Here is a 23,574-nt window from a genome sequence, read left to right on the forward strand (position 1 = left end):
AAATACCCATTTCGAGTCTATAATGTTTGCCCGTTTTCCAGATATTTGAAGATTCCTTTTATCTACCAAAATCCAAACCTTGTTTTGTATCATGGAATCAATTTCTTCTTTTATAGCTTTCTTCCATAAGTGGCCTTCTTTAGAATTTATAGCTTCCTCAAATTTTATTGGTTCTTTATTTAATGAAGAAATGAGATAAAGCCTCATTTCTTCTTCTCTATCGGTTTTCTCATATTTCTCTAAAATATTATTCTCAGAGTAATTAAGAAACCTCGCATAGCTTACGTCCTCTACGGTTTTCTCTAAGTGTACCAGATTCCTTGCCTTTTCATCGGCATTTCCCTTATTTTGACTCCTCGTATATGGTTTCGAGGTGTTAACTGTATCTCCAAGTTTTGGAATATTTGATTTAGTTTCTTTTCTAGGCCTGCCTCGTTTCCTCGGTTCGGCCATCTCTACTTCTTGTTGTTCCTCATTGGTCTCTTCAATGTTTTTCATCCAATCCCAGTCTATTATATTTTCCTGGGTCTCTAATTTTGCTCTTGTGTCTTCGAGTTGTTTATTTTTATAAACATCTTTGTAGACAAGTTTCTCGTTACATCTCACATGTCGAGATTCGAAGAACTTTCCGGAGCTTGGATGCCACATCAAGTATCCTGTAGCGGTGTAACCCACTAAGACAGCTTTCAGGGCACGTTCTCCAAATTTCAAGCTGGGTTTTGGAATTTTTACGTATGCAATACATCCAAATCTCTTGATTTGATCAAAGTGGCATTTTGCATTTGGTACAAACTTTGTCAATGGTGTTTCATATCCGATAGACTTGTGTGGTGTTCTGTTGTACGCATGTATAGATGCATCAACAGCAAGCTCCCACATACTCTTAGGTAGTCCGGAATCAAACATGTATGCACGAACCTTCTTTTGGATTGTAGAGTTAAACCTTTCTGCTACTCCGTTGTGTTCAGGCGTATATGGTGCTGCAAACTCGTTCTCTATATTTTCTCTACTTAGTAATTCTAGGAATTTCTTTCCGGTAAATTCTGTTCCTTGATCTGACCTGATGTAACACACCTTCTCATTTTTCCCCAACAAGTTTCTTGTTGATATTAGGAATTTTTCTAATGCTTCAGCCGACTTGCTTTAGCAAGTCTCGAATAATCGTCTATGTAGACGTTAATGTATCTTTTCTGACCTGGATGAGATGGTGGTTTGATAGGTCCCATCGTGTCAGTGTGTATCAGCTGGAGTTGTCTCTCAGCTCTCATTCTAGTTTCTTTAAACGGTAGTTTCTCCATTTTTGACATTATACATACTTCACATTCTAAAATAGATTCGTCAAATATGACTTTCTTAAGTTTGTCATTTAACTTCTGCATTTTCTTAAGATAGTTAAGTGAAGCATGTCCAAGTCTACAATGCCATAACATTGCTTCGTTAATTTTTCCTGAATTATATGAGTTATTGTCTAATGGACTTACGATACATAATTCCTCTAAGTTTTGCAGTGATTCCAAGTCATCGATCTTAATTACATTTCTACTGATATGACTGCAGTCCCAATTTTTCTCTTGTTGCTCAGATTTCATTTCGTCTGTTTCGTCAGTTGACACTTGTAGAAGTTTCTTTTTAGGTGAAGAGATGAGATTATTCTCTTTCTCCCTCCCAATCGCAGATTCCGGTTCTCCCTCCGAACCTAATAACTGGTTATTGGAATGTGTCTGCGATTGCAAGCTCATCTCATCTTCTTCGCTTATCGTTGCTCTGCAACAATAAACTTCGTACTGATTTTCAGTTTCAGTTTCATCGGAAGTCTGCTTTCTCACTTTGAAGTTTAGAATCCAGTTCGGTTTTTCATACTGTCCCTCTAAAACAATCTCATTATTAACCTTGTTGTAAACTCTAAGAACTTTGTTATCTAGGTAAATCTTGAACCCAGAGTCTGCAAGTTTACGTAAGGAAAGCAAATTCTCAGAAACATCTTTGGCTGCAAATACATTTTGCAATTTCATCGTTTTCTCACCTCTAAAATCTGAATCCAAGATTAACTCACCTTTACCATCGATTACAATATCTGCTATCTCCTTTTTATTAGCACTCTTTATACTCGTATTTTGACATCTCTCAAAATTTCTCAAAATCAGACTATCATTTACGATATGGTGTGTTGCTCCAGAATCTGCAATGAAGGTAATGGTTCGACTGAGCTTACCTGTTTTGTTTTTGGGTTCTCTCGACTCTATACTTCCAACCCTTCTTGCCTTGACATGAACATCTTTGACGAGTCTTCCGTTTCCTCTCATTCTCCTCTGGCCTATGTGGCCCTGTCTCGTAGTCCTCGTCTTCGTGTTGAAGCTTGACTTGATTAACCTGCCTCTACTCGATCCTCTGAATTTAACAGGCCTAGTCTTGTTCGTATTACTGTTGTTAGGGCAATCCTCCTTCTTATGGCTCTTGATTTCCCCACAGCCGAAGCAGTACCATTTATTTTGTTGCCTCAGATTGCACTCTGTTGACCAGTGTCCCTCTTCGTTGCAGCGGAAGCATTTCAATTTTTGTACCCGTTGAATTGTTGGGATCTCCTTTTTAATCTCAGACCTCTTCTCAGCCTCTAATCGAGAGATGAAAGTCTTGATCTCATCTAGGGTCATTTCTTGATTTGAGGTCTGTCTCCGGATCAGATCTGCATTTCTTAGTTCGGGTGTGACTGGTGATACAGCCTGGTAAAAAGCAGATCTCATCTCTTGGGCGGTGAGCTCGATCACATCCTCGCACGCTTCATATTCTATCACTATTGAGTCAAATCTTTCGCAGAAATCATCTACTGTTTCGTGTCTCTCCATTTTGATGGAGTACAAGCGAGATCTTACTGAAGTGTGCGTCACATTCGATTCGCACTTCCTGGAGGACCTCAAAATTTTAATTATCTCAACAGGATCTCGGATATTGAGAATTTTCTTATGGTAGTTCTCGTCAATCCTGTTGATGATTATATCTCGTACCCAATTGCTTCTTTTAGATTTGTTTGCCTCTGACCAAGTGTGGTCACTCGTACTTGGCTCTATGACATCCAACAAATCATTTGTCAAAAGCTCGGATCTCAGACTGTCGATCCAGATCTCAAAATTTGCATTTTTCTTGAGCTTATATTCCCTCTTAATACTCATCTTGTTGCTAAGCAGCTCTTGCTCCGACAAGTCTCTCGATCCTTCTTCCTGGTTTGAGCTGTTGTCCACAGAAGTTTTTGCCCTTTTTGCCGCGGTCCCATTGTCTTCCGTGGTTTTTCTTTTTGGGGCTTGAGCTTCCGCTTGAACAAGGTTCCTGTTCTTTTCTTCGATAATTTTGAGACGGGTTTTCTCTGCTTCCAGATTGTTTTGTGATAGCTGTGTTAGAGCCTGTACCATTTGTCTAGCACTGTTCATCACTTCCTTCAATATAATGGAGGACTCTAGTAATTGATCAGCCATCACTTTATTCCTCTTGGCCACCTCTTTAGTCCTATTCTCTAACAATCTCAGCCGTTCTCCAGCAGCTTGAATTGTTATATTTTCTACTAGGTTAATTTCATTGTTTTGTCCTACATTTTCGGATCCCTCTGTAACATGGATTTGTTTTATAAACCTGGGTTCTCTCACACTCTACATCTCTAAAATTAACCTCTAAAAAAATATTCTCACAACTCTAAATCTCTAAAATTTAATAAAAATTATTCTCATAACACTAGTTACCTCTGTAACATGAATTAATTTTTATATACCTGGGTTTTCTAATACTCTTATATTCTCATAACTCTACTTTTTTTGTTTTATAAACCTGGGTTCTCTCACACTCTACATCTCTAAAATTAACCTCTAAAAAAATATTCTCACAACTCTAAATCTCTAAAATTTAATAAAAATTATTCTCATAACACTAGTTACCTCTGTAACATGAATTAATTTTTATATACCTGGGTTTTCTAATACTCTTATATTCTCATAACTCTACTCTCTCTATTGTCGACAATTTCTCCTCTCTCAAATCTCTAATATCTCAAAAGGGGTCAATTCTCTAAAATATTTCATTTAGTCTCTTAAGTATCACTCATTGATACTGCTCTAATCAAGTAAAATCAAGTAAATGGCAACTATTAATCTCAGAAGAAACTTACGTTGGTTCTGCCAATTCTCTCTTTCCTCGTTATGTATGAACCCTCTGTGTTCTGCACTTATGGAAGTGCTGGAATCTGAATCACTATCATACTCCACCAATGGGTTTCCTTGATTTTCTTTGGCTGCCATCTATTTCAGGTTTTATGAAACAAAAATATTTATATCATGTATTTCAAGCAATTTTTGTGAATTATATGCTCTCTTAGTACATCTAATATTTTCTACTACCAGGTATAGGATATAAAATTATGTTTCGTGCTTCTGAATTGTCTCAGACGCACAGCAATCTAATACAATTCGAAACAGGCTATGAAGTTTTCAAAATATCACCACCTCATATATATACACCTTACTACAAAAAGCGGTATCACGCACTGCAATGAATACCTGTTGAGTTAGGTATGGCCATTGTACAGATACGGGGTGAATACTTGAATTCTATAATAACCCTAGCTTACAAACAAACAACACAGCACAGCAAGCATTGTATGAGAGAAGCCCTGAAATATTGATTATCACTAATCTTACCATACTGCAGTTTTTGTAGTTTAGTGAAATAAATAGTTCCCCAAAATTTTATCAGGCATTATGAATATATATACTTTCAAAATATCTACATCTCTGGCTTATGTATGTGGAATGTGAAACATCCAATTTTACATTACCAAACCTCTAGGTGCTGTAGGTATGTAGAATCTTCAAATCTAAAACAGACAGTATGTTAGCAAAATCACTATAGTAAAACTAAAGTTCAACCTCTGAATCTAAATCTATAAATCATGTGTATAGTAAAATATCTCATTTCTCTAATAGAAAGGTAAACACATTATTTCCAAATACAATATATACTGTATAACAGGAATTCTCTATTTCAGGAATGAATATGAAATAATTCATTTCCATTCACTGAACTAAATAAAATATCTTGTATTGTAATTTTGTTGAAATTCAACTCACCTCAATATTTATCTCGTGTGTACAGAACAGTTGTTTACCTCGTTGCGCAGTTTAAAGCGTGCACTGAGCCTATAACCTATTGGAATATATTTAAGGTATATAAGATACTAATACACAGTTGTTGATATTAATCGTTTATTAGTAGTCTCTAAGCAAGCTCTGTACAGAAGAGAAGTTTTGAAGGACTTGCTAACTCAGGTTATATCGCTGACATTTGCTCTCGATCATTGAAGGTCTTTCTTGTTCTTCCTCTCGATGGCCTCGTAACTCGCTTGAGCGCTAGCAGCGCTACGGTCGTGAGATGAAGTAACAAGAATAGGTAGCGAGTAATGTTGGTTGCCTCTCTCGGAATTTGTTCAGATGAAGTAATACTCTAACAATATATATATATATATATATATATATATATATATATATATATATATATATATATATATATATATATATATATATATATATATATATATATATATATATATATGTATATATATATTCATATAGTTATAAGTTTGATGAGGGGTGTGGGAAAATTGATAAGTGTTATAGTGTTATAATGTCACTCTTCTTTATTTCATTTAGTCGACGTTTCGATCCCGATGGGGACCTTCTTCAGGACTCTACAATAGCAATAGAAAACAGTCAAAACATGGCAATCACCAAACATGTAAAAATAGTACGTACCGAAATACAGAGTTGTAAAGATCTTATTTGAACACAAATCTATAACTCTCAAGAAAGCAATGAACAAAAACATCAACAAATTTAGCGAAAAAAGATCTGATACTTCGTCAGCAAAGGAGTAGAAATCAATTTTAATATGTAAATAAGGTAAACAGAATAATAAACAAAATGAGAGGTTGTAGAAAATGTTGTCAACCAGACTTGCCACAGAATACACGCACATGACAGATGAAACATAGAATAGCATTAAATCACATTGGTACGTACTATTTTTACATGTTTTGTGATTGCCATGTTTTGACAGTTTTCTATTGCTATTGTAGAGTCCTGAAGAAGGTCCCCATCGGGAGCGAAACGTCGACTAAATGAAATAAAGAAGAGTGACATTATTGTTCACGTGGATTTTGATTGGGTGTGATCCTTGCTCATTGATAAAGAAAAATACGTATAAACTACTGAAAACTTTATTGTAAAACAATAATCAAAAACTGAAATCTTAGCGTAAGAAATACAGTTATAAATTACAATGTGACTGTCGTTGCTTGCTTCTTATCTTTCACTGGGGATGGGCCGCTGGTGGTCGTTATGAAAAGATGGCCGCTTTGGCGTCACCCGGTCGTACCCGATTTCGTAAGGGTTCGCCCGAAGTCCCTGGTTGCCAGGATTGACTAGCGGCTGGCGTGAACATTCCGGCCCCCTTGAAAGTCTTGACTTTCGAAATCGATTGGTAACGGGCAAATCTTGGTCACAGATCTTCGATATTCTCCATTCATAGTTCGTACTGATGCAACTCGGATCTGACCATCTTGCCCTGGAAAAACCTCAATTATACGTCCTAATGGCCATTTAAGGGGCGGGGTCTTCTCGTCCTTAATCAGCACCATTCTACCCATAAGGAGTTGTTCATTTGCTGCAGTCTTCCCTTTCCATTTGGTACGTTGGTGTAGAGTTGTTAGATACTCCTTCTTCCAACGTGCCCAGAAGTGCTGTAACATTTGCTGCAACATCTTATATTTGGTGAGTTTATTCATTTGGATTGCGGTGACATCGACCTGAGGGATGCTTGTTAAAGCATCGCCGATCAGAAAGTGAGCTGGGGTGAGGGCAACAAGGTCGGTAGGTTCAGAGGAAATTGGGATAAGAGGTCGTGAATTCAGGACGGCTTCTATCTGCATCAGAACAGTACTTAATTCTTCATAAGTCAAACTGACGTTACCGACTACTCGAGCTAAGTGAAATTTCGCAGACTTCACCGCCGCTTCATAAAGACCACCAAAATGTGGTGATCGTGCTGGTGCAAAGTGCCACCTTACGTGATTTTCTAAAAAATATTTATTTATCTGCTCATTGTGAGGAGCCTCAGAAAAAAGGGCATATATCTCCTTCAACTCATTATTGGCACCAACAAAGTTAGTGCCGTTATCCGAATAAATGTCCGTGCACAATCCTCGTCTGGATACAAACCGCTTGAATGCGTTTAAGAAACTCTCTGTTGTGAGATCGCCCACTAACTCTATATGTACCGCCTTTGTGGAAAAACAGACAAAGATACATATGTATGCCTTAACTAGCCTCCGATTTCTCAGTCTTCCATCCTTAATTAAAAATGGTCCTGCGAAATCAGTGCCACCCTGGTCTGCAGGGTGTCACCCTACTCGCTGGCAATTCTGCCATCTGTTGCGTTATAAATTTTGGCTTGAATCGAAAGCATGTGACACATTTATTCAAGATCTTTTTGACAGTTGACTTTCCTTTAATGATCCAAAACCGTTGCCTGATTGCCGTAAGAGTAGTTTGTACTCCAGCGTGTAAGTGGCGTTTATGTTCATAAATGATCAGTATGTTGGTGAAATGATGATTATGTGGCAATAAAATCGGAAATTTGGTATCATATGCCAATGTAGCTCTAGCAATTCTACTTTCCACTCTGAGAATACCCTGGTCGTCTATGAATGGATTCATTGCAAGAATGCTACTGGACGCCTTAAGAGGTTTGCTACCCTTAAGAGCATTTAGTTCATCCGAGAACGCGTGAAGTTGAACCATTTTAACTATTACAGTCAAGGACTGATCTAATTCTTCTACATTCAATTTATCTGTTTGAGATCTAGCTTTATTTCTGCAATTGAACGCAAATCTTAATATATACGCCACAATATTAATCAATTTGGACATTGATGAGTATTTTTTGATCAAGTCGAAGTGATCATCTATATGCGATAGAGAACATACTTGTAACTCAGGCAATTTCTTTCTTTCGGGTAAAGAATCAGGTCTCAATCAGGTAATAATCAATTTAGGCCAATAATATTGATCTTCAACTAGCCAAGTTGGTCCAGACCACCACAGGTCGCAAGTTTTCAAATTATCTGGATCCAAACCCCTGGAAATCACATCTGCAGGATTATCCTCACCTTTTACGTGTCTCCAACCTTCACGATCAGTAAGTTGTTGGATTTCCGCGACGCGATTAGCAACAAAAGTCTGCCAATTGGTAGACTCTGATCGAATCCAGTGTAATACTATGCTGGAATCAGTCCAATAGAATTTGGAGTTCAATTCAATTTTCAAGGCATCTACTGCCTTACTAACTAGTCGCGCGAGCAAAAGGGCTCCACTGAGCTCCAAACGAGGTAAAGTTAAAACCTTGAGCGGCGCGACTCTCGATTTTGCGCAAAGTAATCTGCACCCCCGATTTCCCAACTCGTCCTCTGACAACAAATAAATGCACGCCCCATAGGCTTTCTGAGATGCGTCACAGAATGAATGCATGCTTATTGATATGCAATTGCGAAGAACAGCTTGTCTAGGAACGTAACACTGACCCAAGTCCGCTAGATGATCCCTGAAAGATTTAAACTTCGATTCTAAGATTGGTGGTACAGGATCATCCCATCCAATATTTGAATGCCACAACTCCTGTAAAATTATTTTCGCCTTTATTGATACTGGTCCAACTAACCCCATAGGATCAAAAATTTGAGCTATGGTGGATAAAATTGTTCGTTTATTGACGTTCTTGTTACATTTTAAATTGATCTTATAATGCAAGGTATCTGAATCAGACTGCCATTGAACGCCTAAGGTTTTATGGCTGGCATCCTTCGCAATAAAATGTTCAGATCCTTGATTTTCCTCACGATCGCTTTCAAGTATGGACATGTCGTTACTAGCCCATTTTCTCAAATTGAACCCATGTGCACTCAACATGCTTGAAATTTCGTGTTTCAATGTGATTGATTCGTGGACTGTATTGGCTCCGGTGATCAAATCATCGACATAGAAGTCTGAGAGGACAACCTCTGCGGACTCCGGAAAAGATTCGCGTTTTTCGAAAGCGCATTCATGTAGGCATCTGGTAGCAATGAAACTAGCAGGACTTGTGCCATACGTTAGTGTATTGAGACGGTAATGGGAAATCGGTTGGCTGGAATTAAATCGCCAAACTATACGCTGAAGGTCCTTTTGCGATTCACAGACCTCGATCATCCGATACATTTTCTCGATATCAGCGATCATGACAAAATTATGTTTTCTGAATCTGAGAAGAATGCTGAATATATCTTCCTGTATACATGGACCTGCTAATAACACGTTGTTCAGAGATACTCCATTACCACTTTTCGCGCTGGCATCGAAAACAACCCTCAATTTCGTCGTAATACTGTCCTCCTTTAGGACACCATGATGTGGCATATAAAATATCATCTGTTCAATTTGATCCCCAATTTGTGATTCAGTCAACTCAGACATATGTCCCAACGATTGGTACTCTGTCATGAAATCGTGATATCTCCTATGCAATTCTGGGTCTCTGTTCAATTCTCTTTCCAACGCATAAAATCGGGAAATCGCCGTGTCCAATGAATTGCCCAACCTCAGACCTGAATTTACCATAGGAAGCTGAACTACATATCGGCCTGATTCGTTTGTGTTTAAAGTTTCCCTGAATATGCGTTCACATTCAGATTCCTTACGAACTGATGGAATTTCCACGTCTTCAATATGCCAAAATTGTTCTAGTATGTTCTAAACAGCTTGATTAGAAGACAAGTTACAATGCCTTGTCTGTTTCGGATCATGAAATAAAATCGGACCTGACAAAATCCACCCTAGCCTCGACTTCACCAGGGTAGGCTTACCAGTACCCAACTTTATTCTTCCTATTTCTAATAAATCATGATATATTTCCGCACCAATTAATACGTCTATCTGATTTGAAACATTGAAGGTAGGATCGGCTAATGTTACCGATTCAGGAATTTCTAATTTACTGGCATCAAATGAGACCGTGGGAATACATTCCGTGATTTTGTTAACTACTAAAAATGATAATTTTACTGAAAAATTACTTGTTGAAGATTTTATTGTGGCTGTTGTTCTCAGGCATGCATTAGATGTAGCACTATTTAAACCAATGACCTTTATATCAACTTTCCTTACAGGTAAATTCAATCTCGAGCATAGTTCTCTCGTCATAAAGTTGCTCTGTGAGCCTGCATCTAAAATGACTCTAGCGTTTTCAAAGTTTCCGCTATTGCCAATAACATTGACAATCGCTGTAGACAAAAGAACGTATGGTTCTTTTCCCACTTGTCTCGATTCCGAATGCATCGCAATTGAGACTGATTCGGTTGTTGCACCCTGTAATCGTGACGAAGGTGCCACGGATGATAACATGTTCAAGCTAGCTTGTTCAGTGGTGCCATTAGCAACATAAGTGTTTGAATTTTCGGTTTTCTCGAAATGAAGTAGCGAATTGTGTTTTTTATTGCACTTTCTACAACCGCTTGACTTGCAATCTGACAATTTATGACCCTTTCTTAGGCAATTAATGCATAATCCTAATTTTGCGGCTTCATTGTAGCGAGATTTTTCTGACAAATCAAGGAATTTTTTACAAGTGTATAAATAATGTGCACCCTTGCAAAGAAAGCATGAAAGGTTTTGGGAAAAATGCGCTAATGTTTTTTCTTGTGGCCTGACCGAAGTTTTTCTATTTGACTCAATTGATTCTAGAAAATGACACCTTTCCGTAAGAAATTGCATGAGTTCTTTAATTGTTGGCTGAGTAAGTTTGGATGATTCTCTATTCCATTCTTTTTGCGTGTTTATATCTAATTTAGATGATACAAGATATACCAATAAAGTACTCCACTGATCAGTAGGTTCACCTAAGTTATTCAATGCTCTGATATTCTTCTGAAAGTCATCTACCAATCTTTGTAAATTGGAAGATGCTTCCTTTGAAATGGTTGGTAATTCAAAAATTGCTCTAACATGAGTATGACAAATCAACTTTCTGTTCTCAAACCTGTCTTGTAAAAGTTTCCATGCAACATTATAATTACTATCCGTGGCCTCTAAATCTGCTATCACCTCTGAGGCAACTCCTGTGACCGATAATTTAAGATAAAAGAACTTTTGTACGTTTGCTAAAGTTTTATTTTTATCAATTAAAGCGTCAAAAGCATCCTTGAAGGCCATCCATTTGTCGTACCTTCCATCAAATTTTGGTAAGTTAATGGAGGGTAGCTGTACACCTGAAGAGTGTACAGCGTTGAAAGCAGAATTGCCCGAACTACACTGCATTCGAGAATTGTGCAAGGTCGCTGCATCAGCTAAAATGCCCTTAGCGCGAGATACGACTTCGAAATACGTATCCTCAAATTCAGCCCTATGTTCTTCTTGTTTTTCAGAATCGTCAATGAACTCGATCTTAGTTTGGACGTCGTCAAATTCCGTCCAAACGCATTCAATTTTCTCTAATCTATCCTGTAATTCAGGTACTGCGGAATTTGCTCTACTTAGAAATGAAGTGAATCTTGTAATTTGCCCTTTTATCTTACCACGTCTCGCAACGAGAGCTCTTAATCCATCGGCTGCCACTGATTCTTCGGCATTCGACATGATTATGTGAAGGAATAAACGAAACTACTATGAAAACTGCACTATCAAATAGCTCGAATATAATAAATGATGATCGGAAAGATAAAACGATATTAAATTGTTCTGATGCAATGATAAGAAATAAGGTGATATGGAAAGGAATATAGGACTCACTCTGATACTTTTGTAGACTCCCTGTTTACTTGAAACTTCTTTGTACGATGCTCTGCTTGAATCCTTTGTTCGATGCTCTGCTTGAAATTCCTTTGTTCGGTGCTCTGCTTAAATCCGTCTCGAAGTTTGACCAAATTATGTTCACGTGGATTTTGATTGGGTGTGATCCTTGCTCATTGATGAAGAAAAATACGTATAAACTACTGAAAACTTTATTGTAAAACAATAATCAAAAACTGAAATCTTAGCGTAAGAAATACAGTTATAAATTACAATGTGACTGTCGTTGCTTGCTTCTTATCTTTCACTGGGGATGGGCCGCTGGTGGTCGTTATGAAAAGATGGCCGCTTTGGCGTCACCCGGTCGTACCCGATTTCGTAAGGGTTCGCCCGAAGTCCCTGGTTGCCAGGATTGACTAGCGGCTGGCGTGAACAATTATAACACTTATCAATTCTCCCACACCCCTTATCAAACTAATAACTATTGTTGTATATTGGGAATTAAAATTGTTGATATATATATACAGGATGTTTGATCATAAACTGGACAAACATATATATTCGTGTAGAGGACATCGGGAGAATTATTTTAGCCTTATACAATATATCCCGTTTTCGACGCATAAGCGAGATACAGGGTGTTAAACGTCAATTTTGAGCAAGATTCTTATGGGTGTGGTCAGTTTTGTATAACACTCAAAGAAACGGTTTTTGGTCAAATCTCAGTATTTTTGGGTCCTCTATTCAGAAAAGTTTATGAAATCCGAAAAAAAATTACAAAATGGCGGAAAACCTGCAACGTTCCTAATTTTTTTTTCCGGTGGTCAAATTGAATTTTAGTTTCTTAATGAACACAATTTTCTAAGAATTTCTGTGCAAATATTTTTTTCAAAAATCGAACACAAATGGATGAAATTTTGTACAATTTTACTCCTTTAATTATCTATCACGAATATAAAAACAGAATTCTAAAATATCAAACGGTTTCGTTACTACAGCCATTCAAATGTTTCGTTCAAACCTCCAAAAAAAATTTAGAATGGCTTCTTACAGTCAAAATTATTAAATTATTGCTATTTCCAAAAATTGCGGATGCTAAAATGTATTTATACAAAAACAATTCGGTAAAACTTAGTTGGGAGTCGAACCCTCGATTCCAACGTAAGTATTAATGAAGAAATTAAGACAGTTCTAAGGATATTAATATTCGTTGCTAAGCAACGGAATTTCGTAGCTCATAGAATTCTACTGGTAATTTGAATGTCACTGAATATAATTTCGCAAGTATCGTGACACGAATTTGTTTGGAACGAAAATGAAATATTCTCTTTTGGAAAAAAATGATATTGTGCACGCTTATTATGAAGCGAATTGCTCAGGCAGAAAAGCAAGGGAAATTTACTCCCGCAGATTTTCAAGCAGAAATTTGCCAAACTTCAAAACTTTTTAGAAACAGTACGCAAATTACGTGAAGAAGGAAGTTTGCGCCGGAAAAAGAAGAAAACAATAAGAACAAACGATGATCGCATCCTTAATTTAGTAGAAGATAACCCAATGATTCCAACAAGAACTCTTTCGAACCACCCTTCAGTGAATAAAAGTAAAATTACTGTTTAGAGAGTACTCAAAAGGCTCCAGCTTCCATCCGTTCCATTTCCAACTTTGCCAAACTTTAGAAGACGGTGATTTTCATAGAAGAAAAGAATTCTGTCAGTTTATTTTGAGATGAGAACGTGGAAATAGGGATTTTCTGCATCAAATTTTATTTACGGTTGAAGCTTTCATAGGGATGATTTCTTCAACAGAAAAAATAATATTTTATGGCATAGAGAAAATCTGCAAGCAACGGTATCAAAAAATAGCCAGAAGAGGTTTTCAGTTAATGTTTGGGCGGGAATAAAAGATAAATTCATTATTGGACCATACATTTTTCCTCAAACATTGACTGGAAAAGACTATTATCACTTCCTGATGGAGATTCTGCCAGATTTTCTTGAAGATATTCCGCTGAGTCAGATTCAGGGCATACGGTACCAGCATGATGGTTGCCCTGCCCAAACAACTCGTGATGTAGGAGGGTATCTAGATGAAGAATACCCACACCGATGGATTGGCCGATTAGGACCTATCGCATGGCCTCCTTGTTCGCCGGATCTCACACCACTTGATTTTCATTTCTGGGGACATCTCAAAAGTCTTGTTTATGATAAGAGAGCTCCAGTAAACTCAAAGGAAGAACTTATTCAACGAATTGAAACAGCTGCCGAGGAGATCCGGCAAAACCCCGAAATGATACGTTCAGCGGTCGATAGTGTTGCGAAAAGGGCGAGAATGTGTATTCTTAAAAATGGAAACATCTTCGAAAACGATTCATAAATTGATTTTTCCACTAATCTGTTTTTTTTGTGCATATAAAATGTAGAATTATTAGTAAAAAATTCAGGTTTATTCCTTGAATAATTCGTTTAATAATAAGCATGAATCATGAAATTTTTTCCAAAAGAGAATATTTCATTTTCGTTTCCAAACAAAATCGTGTCACGATTCTTGCGAAATTATATTCAGTGAAATTCAAATAACCAGTAGAATTCTATGAGCTACGAACTCCCGTTTCTTAGCAATGAATATTAATATCCTTAGAACTGTCTTAATTTCTTCATTAATACTTACGTTGGAATCGAGGGTTCGACTCCCAACTAAGTTTCACCGAATTTTTTTTGTATAAATACATTTTAGCATCCGGAATTTTTGGAAATAGCAATAATTTAATAAATTTGACTCTAAGAAGCCATTCTAAATTTTTTTTGGAGGTTTGAACGAAACATTTGAATGGCTGTAGTAACGAAACCGTTTGATATTTTACAATTCTGTTTTCATCTTCGTGATTGATAATTGAAGGAGTAAAATTGTACAAAATTTCATCCATTTCGGGTGAAATTTTTTTATCGCTGTAGACATGTAAAAAAATTTGTGTTCGATTTTTGAAAAAAATTTTTGTATAGAAATTCCTAGAAAATTGTGTTCATTCACAAACTAAAATTCAATTTGACCACCGGAAAAAAAAATTAGGAACGTTGCAGGTTTTCCGCCATTTTCTAATTCTTTTTTCGGATTTCATCAACTTTTCTGAATAGAGGACCCAAAAATACTGAGATTTGACCAAAAACCATTTCTTTGAGTGTTATATATATATATATATATATATATATATATATATATATATATATATATATATATATATATATATATATATATATAACACTCAAAGAAATGGTTTTTGGTCAAATCTCAGTATTTTTGGGTCCTCTATTCAGAAAAGTTGATGAAATCCGAAAAAAGAATTAGAAAATGGCGGAAAACCTGCAACGTTCCTAATTTTTTTTTCCGGTGGTCAAATTGAATTTTAGTTTGTGAATGAACACAATTTTCTAGGAATTTCTATACAAAAATTTTTTTCAAAAATCGAACACAAATTTTTTTACATGTCTACAGCGATAAAAAAATTTCACCCGAAATGGATGAAATTTTGTACAATTTTACTCCTTCAATTATCAATCACGAAGATGAAAACAGAATTGTAAAATATCAAACGGTTTCGTTATATATATATATATATATATATATATATATATATATATATATATATATATATATATATATATATATATATTTGATTAGTTAACAGTCGTACTATAAATGTCTGCAATTTTAAGGGATATCGACTGAAGCGAGGTAGATTTAAATACTCTTTATTTCTTGCCTAGCTTTCGGAAAACTTTGTTTCCATCATCAGGGCCAAAAATGTTGAGGTTATTCCTCAGTAATTACAAATAAACTTGAAAACATTGAGACAACAGTTCACAAGACAAGTAGTCAATTTTTAAAACGCAATAAATTATGCTTCGATAAATCTAACCTTAAAATAATTGATCACAGAGTATACAAATCAGTCCACAGATTATTCTGTCATAATGTTGTTCTTCTCTGACTTATTCATCCAACGGTCCATCATAAAAATTTTTTCGTTCTTTAATGTTCGGGTATGTGAGTAGATAGGTATATACATTACTTAGTTTCTGTACGTCGGTCTTTTTATTTATTGGGTCTTTCTGGTTCCTTATGTTTATCATCTCGAGTATGAGTCTTTTGTTATACTTTTTCTGAGTTGCCACTATCTCTGCACTGTCGAAGTCAATCCTATGTCCTTTCTCTACCGCATGTATGGTTAAAGCACATCGCTGGTTGTTTTTTGTGATGTCACTTTTGTGTAAGGCCAATCTGCTTTTTAGCCACTGGGACGTGTGACCAATATATGTGCACTCACATTCCGCACAATTCATCTTATAGACAACATTTGACCTAAGTAGTGTTGGTGTTTGATCTTTTATTCTGCTGTATAATCTTGAAATGCTTTTTGTATTATACGTTGCTATCTTTATATTTTCCTCCTTGAAACAATTTTTGATCTTACTAGTCAAATCTCTAATATTTGGCAGGGAACCATATTTTGTGTTTTCTGGCATTCTGTTATCATCTCCTTCTGCTGCTTCAGGTGGTTTTGGTTCAGGTTTAGGTTGTTCTGGATTATTATTTGACTCGTACAATAATTTGTTTAGTAATCCTCTCGGATAAGAGTTTTCTTGAAATATCCGGTATAATTTCTTCAGATTCGCATCCACCAAATCTGGGTGACAAATGTTCTTGATCCTGGCTTTCATTTCTTTAACACAATTTATTTTTACTTGTATTGGATGTTCTGACTGATAGTTGATGAACTTATTGGATGCTGAATTCTTTCTGTACCAGTCTAGTTTAATTGTGTTATTTATTCTACATACCTTCGTGTCTAAAAAGGGTACTGTTTTATTTTCATCTTCTCTCTCTATTGTAAATTGTATGTGTGGATCATAGCTGTTGAAAATTTGTTGTATTTCATCTATGCCTGTGTGAGGCAGTGCAAGGATTAGGTCGTCAACAAATTTCTTCAGGAAAATGAGATTGAATGACAGCAACGGTATACATACATCCAGTAGATGGTCCATTACATATTGTGACAAGATCGGGCTAAGCTTCGATCCCATGGCGCAGCCAAATGTTTGCACATAGAATTCATTCTGAAAGCAGAAGTAGTTGTTTTTTAGAATAAACTGTATTATCTCCATGAACAATGACCTAGGAATGTTGCAGTGTTCCTCAATTTTAGTCCACTTTATATCGATTACCTTCAATACCAATTCATTGTAAATATTGCCAAATAAATTTATCACATCGAGTGATGCTAGCTCATATCCTTCTGGAATGACTAGGTTGTTCATGCATTTGGAAAACTCAAAGGTGTCTTTTATGTAGTACTCATTATTTCTTTCATATGCATTCGATAGAATATTCGCCAGAAATTCCGCCAAATTTGATGTTGGGCTCTGTATGCTAGCAACTATTGGTCGAAGTGGGTGTCCTGATTTATGAACCTTTGGATTTCCATAAACTTTTGGACAAACTGAGTTGTAGCATTTCATGGCCTTTGCTTGTTCTTTACTGATAGAGTTAGATTTAAAAAGTCTACTTACATAGTCATTGCATTTGTTTTGCAATGTGGTTGTAGGATCTCTCGGTATTTGTTTGAAACTTTCTGAATTTATTATTGTATACATTTTTTGAGTATAGTCTTCTCTGTCCATGGCCACAGTGACTGCTCCTTTGTCGCTATTAAGGATGATAAGATTTTCATTAGCTTTCAGAAATTCCCTTGCAATTCTATATGGTCTGTCTGTTTGGTACATTATGTCCCTATTTTTGTGAATATAACTGGCTATGATGCTGGATACTTTTGCTCGGTATAGGTCTTGATTCTTCTCAGTTGTCTTTTGAATAATATCTTCCACATCGGCAATGAGATTGTCCATCGATATCTCCCCCACAGGTACAGCCATGCTGAACTTCGATCCTAACGATAGAAAATTTTCTATTTCTTTAGGAATCTGTATTGACGACAGATTCCTAAACCATTTTTCTTGATTCTTCCAATTTGGCTTATTCATCTCTTCCAGTTTTCCAATCTTTTTGATGTTTGTCAGTTTTATTATATGGAATCGTTTGTTGTATAGAATTCTCTGTCTTTTCTTAAACTCCATTAACAATTCTCGTGACATGATGTCCTTTAACATCCTCATAATATCCTCATTAGCTGTTTCTAAATGACTGATTCTTAAGTTTACATGATTAACCTCCAAGCGTGAGATAGAACTAGTTAACTTGTTGTTGAAATTATCGATTTTCTTATTTAGTTTTTTCCCTCCTTCAATTTCAAAAAGCTTCTGAACACTTTTAATGCTGTGATTTATATGATCAGGTACCAGATTTCTTCTCTTACACTCCAACAGGAATATTCTCCTATTTCGGGCAGATGCCAGCTTGATATTATTTGAGCTCCACCTTTTAAGTCTTGTTGCCTCTTCTTGTCCATAAGTTGTGGCGATGTCATCCTTCTGGAATGACTAGGTTCATTCCAGAAGGATATGAGCTAGCATCACTCGATGTGATAAATTTATTTGGCAATATTTACAATGAATTGGTATTGAAGGTAATCGATATAAAGTGGACTAAAATTGAGGAACACTGCAACATTCCTAGGTCATTGTTCATGGAGATAATACAGTTTATTCTAAAAAACAACTACTTCTGCTTTCAGAATGAATTCTATGTGCAAACATTTGGCTGCGCCATGGGATCGAAGCTTAGCCCGATCTTGTCACAATATGTAATGGACCATCTACTGGATGTATGTATACCGTTGCTGTCATTCAATCTCATTTTCCTGAAGAAATTTGTTGACGACCTAATCCTTGCACTGCCTCACACAGGCATAGATGAAATACAACAAATTTTCAACAGCTATGATCCACACATACAATTTACAATAGAGAGAGAAGATGAAAATAAAACAGTACCCTTTTTAGACACGAAGGTATGTAGAATAAATAACACAATTAAACTAGACTGGTACAGAAAGAATTCAGCATCCAATAAGTTCATCAACTATCAGTCAGAACATCCAATACAAGTAAAAATAAATTGTGTTAAAGAAATGAAAGCCAGGATCAAGAACATTTGTCACCCAGATTTGGTGGATGCGAATCTGAAGAAATTATACCGGATATTTCAAGAAAACTCTTATCCGAGAGGATTACTAAACAAATTATTGTACGAGTCAAATAATAATCCAGAACAACCTAAACCTGAACCAAAACCACCTGAAGCAGCAGAAGGAGATGATAACAGAATGCCAGAAAACACAAAATATGGTTCCCTGCCAAATATTAGAGATTTGACTAGTAAGATCAAAAATTGTTTCAAGGAGGAAAATATAAAGATAGCAACGTATAATACAAAAAGCATTTCAAGATTATACAGCAGAATAAAAGATCAAACACCAACACTACTTAGGTCAAATGTTGTCTATAAGATGAATTGTGCGGAATGTGAGTGCACATATATTGGTCACACGTCCCAGTGGCTAAAAAGCAGATTGGCCTTACACAAAAGTGACATCACAAAAAACAACCAGCGATGTGCTTTAACCATACATGCGGTAGAGAAAGGACATAGGATTGACTTCGACAGTGCAGAGATAGTGGCAACTCAGAAAAAGTATAACAAAAGACTCATACTCGAGATGATAAACATAAGGAACCAGAAAGACCCAATAAATAAAAAGACCGACGTACAGAAACTAAGTAATGTATATACCTATCTACTCACATACCCTAACATTAAAGAACGAAAAAATTTTTATGATGGACCGTTGGATGAATAAGTCAGAGAAGAACAACATTATGACAGAATAATCTGTGGACTGATTTGTATACTCTGTGATCAATTATTTTAAGGTTAGATTTATCGAAGCATAATTTATTGCGTTTTAAAAATTGACTACTTGTCTTGTGAACTGTTGTCTCAATGTTTTCAAGTTTATTTGTAATTACTGAGGAATAACCTCAACATTTTTGGCCCTGATGATGGAAACAAAGTTTTCCGAAAGCTAGGCAAGAAATAAAGAGTATTTAAATCTACCTCGCTTCAGTCGATATCCCTTAAAATTGCAGACATTTATAGTACGACTGTTAACTAATCAAATATATATATATATATATATATATATATATATATATATATATATATATATATATATATATATATATATATATATATATATATATATATATATACATATTTATATATATATAGGCCTCAGAAAGACATCTATAGTGCCACTCATAATATATATATATATATATATATATATATATATATATATATATATATATATTATATATATATATATATATATATATATATATATATATATATATATATATATATATATATATATATATATATATATATATATATATATATATATATATATATATAGTTATAAGTATGATAAGGGGTGTGGGAAAATTGATAAGTGTTATAATTTCACTCTTCTTTATTTCATTTAGTCGACGTTTCGATCCCGATGGGGACCTTCTTCAGGACTCTACAATAGCAATAGAAAACAGTCAAAAACATGGCAATCACAAAACATGTAAAAATAGTACATACCGAAATACAGAGTTGTAAAGATCTTATTTGAACACAAATCAATAGCTCTCAAGAAAGCAATGAACAAGAACATCAACAAATTTAGCGAAAAAAGATCTGATATTTCGTTAGCACAAGAGTAGAAATCAATTATCATATGTAAATAAGGTAAACAGTAAAATCAACAAAATGAGAGGTTGTCAAAAATGTTGTCAACCAGACTTGCCACAGAATACACGCACATGACAATTGAAACATAGAATAGTATTAAATCACACTTGGTCGCAGTAATTCACTCTCACCGAACTCAGAACAAATGCGATTATTGAAAGACTCCATGAACCGAATCCAATCCCCTCTCACAGAAATAGTCCGGAACACAGATTTCATTATTACGTTATCCCGACTGTAGAACTTGTGAAAATATTCATTCCATTTGATTCATGTGCGTGTATTCTGTGGCAAGTCTGGTTGACAACATTTTTGACAACCTCTCATTTTGTTGATTTTTCTGTTTACCTTATTTACATATGATAATTGATTTCTACTCTTGTGCTAACGAAATATCAGATCTTTTTTCGCTAAATTTGTTGATGTTCTTGTTCATTGCTTTCTTGAGAGCTATTGATTTGTGTTCAAATAAGATCTTTACAACTCTGTATTTCGGTATGTACTATTTTTACATGTTTTGTGATTGCCATGTTTTTGACTGTTTTCTATTGCTATTGTAGAGTCCTGAAGAAGGTCCCCATCGGGATCGAAACGTCGACTAAATGAAATAAAGAAGAGTGAAATTATAACACTTATCAATTTTCCCACACCCCTTATCATACTTATAACTATTGTTGTATATTGGGAATTAAAATTGTTGATATATATATATATATATATATATATATATATATATATATATATATATATATATGTTCGGATAGGTTTTCGCGGTAGGAAATATTTGAACGCTACCTGAATGCAAATTCACACCATCATCCATCTCAAATCAACTCCGTATTGAACTCCTTAATCTATAGATCCATAAAACTGACAGATAACCTACACATTCAAAAAGAAATCAACATCCTTCAAACTGCCCTACAACAGAATGGCTACAACAGTCAACAAGTTCAGAAAGCCATCAACCGACATCAGACCCATACACAACAGCCCAAAAATCCTCCAGAAAATTTCCCTCATAAAGCTTTTCTACCTTTTATCAAAGGTGTCACTGACAAAATCAGTCGCATACTACGAAAACAGGATATAAAAACAGTTTTCACAGCCGATAACCAAATTTCCAAATTTCTTCGAACACCAAAGGATACGATCGATAACGAGTCTCAAGGAGTATACGAGATACCATGTTCCGCATGTCCTAGAACATACATAGGACAAACCAACAGACGTATAACTAACAGAGTATATGAGCACCAACTTGCAATACGCCAAGGAGATCCAACATCTGCCCTATTTAAACACTACTCTGAAAAAGGACATAACGTTATTTTGAGGGATGTAAGACCATCTCTGCAGAGAGAACCCTCACATATAGGATAATCCGTGAAGCACTCGAGATTGAAAAACGACCCAATTGTCTCAACAAACGGGATGATGGTCAAAGATTACCCAACACTTGGAAACCTTTGATTTCCCGTCTCATGGCAACACATCGATCGATAACTCAGCCCCCGACAACAACTCGATCGACAGTTCAGCTTCATACCACCCGCACCAGGCTCCCAGTTGCCACCCGTTCGATAACAACCCGATCGATGACTCGAAGTCACGTGACATCACCATCGGTTCCTGCACAATCGATAACAACTCGATCGACAACAAACCGATCGAAAACAACTCGATCAATAACAACTCGATCGATGACAACTCGATCAATGACTGGAGGCTGCCTAACAGCTGCGCTACCGGCTCCTGCGCAACCTCCATCACGTGGGTCACCTCCTTCTACTATGAATACAGGACCTCTCGTGGTTAACATTCAGTTGCCTCGAAGGACGGAAGATAACCACACCTACGAGAATGCTCTTGTTGATGATACCTGGGGAGTAGGCAGATTGAGACCCCGGCGTAAAGTCAACGGTTCTTGAGAATGGCTTCAAAATCGGAGCCGAAACGTCGAACACGACAAAATATTAGACGCGGTCCAATCCGGAACACACAAAGTTCAATTATATATATATATATATATATATATATATATATATATATATATATATATATATATATATATATTTTTTTTTTTTTTTTGAGTCTTTTTTCTACGACTGTCCGGGCTTCAGAAGCCAAGGGCAGCCTCAGCGGTCACAGCGGGAAGACTGTCTGATGATAGCCACCGTTCGTAGCACTACAGCTTTCTTCATTCAGGTAATTGTATTATTCAGTAGTTGAAGCTCGGCTAAGTGTAACTACATTCTAGAATCTATATCACAATAATTCAAAAATTCTGAAACAGAGTGAGGTTCTATATTTATTATCAAGTCTGTGAGATCTTTCTTGAATTTCCTAATATCAACTATATCTAGTACATCTTTGGGTAACTTTTCATAAAAATTATACTTGGTTTTTCTTTTAGTTAATGTCATTTTATGCATCGAAGAGTGAAAGAGAATATTACGTCTTGTGTTTTTAATATTTCTTAGATTCTCAAAATAGTGGGGACTCATTTTCACTGAAAGAAATAGTTCAGTTCATTTGGTACTGAAATAATTATTCATATTAAATAGAATTTAATTCAACCTGTTGTGATCCTATCAGAAAAGAGCAGCGAATACCTCTGATGGATATCTATAATCGCTTAAGAGTCGTGTACTATTCAATGACGTAAAAAATAAAACTAAATATTCCACAGTGAAGAGGATCAATGGGTTTAGAATTTCAACTAGTTTTCTTTTTTGCGATTCGTTGAGCAATAAATTAACACAAATCCATTCAAATCGCGTAATGCAGACAGAAAAGTCGATACAGTAAATGCGAAAACCAGTTATTGGTAGAACATGTTAAAAGGATGCTTGTGAATGACATGAAATGAAACACAAGACCATGTCAATCAAAGTAGGCTCCGTTTTTGGATAGTATAAAAACTTTCTCGCTAGTATTCTGATGATAATACAAAAAGAACTTTTCA

The 23,574-nt window shown here is 35.8% G+C and overlaps 4 protein-coding genes across 4 annotated transcripts; 1 reads left to right on the plus strand and 3 right to left on the minus strand.

The window, feature by feature from the left end:
* Positions 1-1,740: 1,740 nt before the first annotated feature.
* LOC123673351 lies at positions 1,741-5,246 on the minus strand. Its single transcript, XM_045607836.1, has 3 exons — positions 3,814-5,246; positions 1,827-3,621; positions 1,741-1,764 (listed from the first exon to the last, which is right to left on the minus strand). The coding sequence occupies exons 2-3, from the start codon at positions 3,465-3,467 to the stop codon at positions 1,741-1,743; spliced, it is 1,665 nt and encodes a 554-aa protein (XP_045463792.1). The 5' UTR covers positions 3,468-3,621; positions 3,814-5,246.
* A 2,823-nt stretch (positions 5,247-8,069) lies between these two features.
* On the minus strand, positions 8,070-11,699 carry LOC123673352. The gene is made up of 2 exons (XM_045607837.1): positions 9,932-11,699; positions 8,070-9,787 (listed from the first exon to the last, which is right to left on the minus strand). The coding sequence occupies exons 1-2, from the start codon at positions 11,697-11,699 to the stop codon at positions 8,070-8,072; spliced, it is 3,486 nt and encodes a 1,161-aa protein (XP_045463793.1).
* Positions 11,700-15,585: 3,886 nt separating this feature from the next.
* LOC123672797 lies at positions 15,586-18,172 on the minus strand. Its single transcript, XM_045607087.1, has 2 exons — positions 17,420-18,172; positions 15,586-16,966 (listed from the first exon to the last, which is right to left on the minus strand). The coding sequence occupies exons 1-2, from the start codon at positions 18,020-18,022 to the stop codon at positions 15,842-15,844; spliced, it is 1,728 nt and encodes a 575-aa protein (XP_045463043.1). The 5' UTR covers positions 18,023-18,172; the 3' UTR covers positions 15,586-15,841.
* A 401-nt stretch (positions 18,173-18,573) lies between these two features.
* Positions 18,574-19,665, plus strand: LOC123673353. Its single transcript, XM_045607838.1, has one exon. The coding sequence runs from the start codon at positions 18,574-18,576 to the stop codon at positions 19,663-19,665; it is 1,092 nt and encodes a 363-aa protein (XP_045463794.1).
* Positions 19,666-23,574: the final 3,909 nt, after the last annotated feature.

Source organism: Harmonia axyridis, chromosome 2 (assembly GCF_914767665.1).
Source record: "Harmonia axyridis chromosome 2, icHarAxyr1.1, whole genome shotgun sequence".
Taxonomy (NCBI): domain Eukaryota; kingdom Metazoa; phylum Arthropoda; class Insecta; order Coleoptera; family Coccinellidae; genus Harmonia; species Harmonia axyridis.

Coding starts and splice junctions, on each gene's coding strand:
- LOC123673351 (XM_045607836.1), bottom strand. CDS start 3,467: ATGGCTGATCAATTACTAGAGTCCTCCATTATATTGAAGGAAGTGATG. Junction 1,765..1,826: donor ACTGGATTCTAAACTTCAAA/GTGAGAAAGCAG, acceptor TTATTGTTGCAG/AGCAACGATAAGCGAAGAAG.
- LOC123673352 (XM_045607837.1), bottom strand. CDS start 11,699: ATGTCGAATGCCGAAGAATCAGTGGCAGCCGATGGATTAAGAGCTCTC. Junction 9,788..9,931: donor AAGAATAAAGTTGGGTACTG/GTAAGCCTACCC, acceptor GGCATATTGAAG/ACGTGGAAATTCCATCAGTT.
- LOC123672797 (XM_045607087.1), bottom strand. CDS start 18,022: ATGAGGATGTTAAAGGACATCATGTCACGAGAATTGTTAATGGAGTTT. Junction 16,967..17,419: donor AAAACAAATGCAATGACTAT/GTAAGTAGACTT, acceptor TTCTGCTTTCAG/AATGAATTCTATGTGCAAAC.
- LOC123673353 (XM_045607838.1), top strand. CDS start 18,574: ATGGGATCGAAGCTTAGCCCGATCTTGTCACAATATGTAATGGACCAT.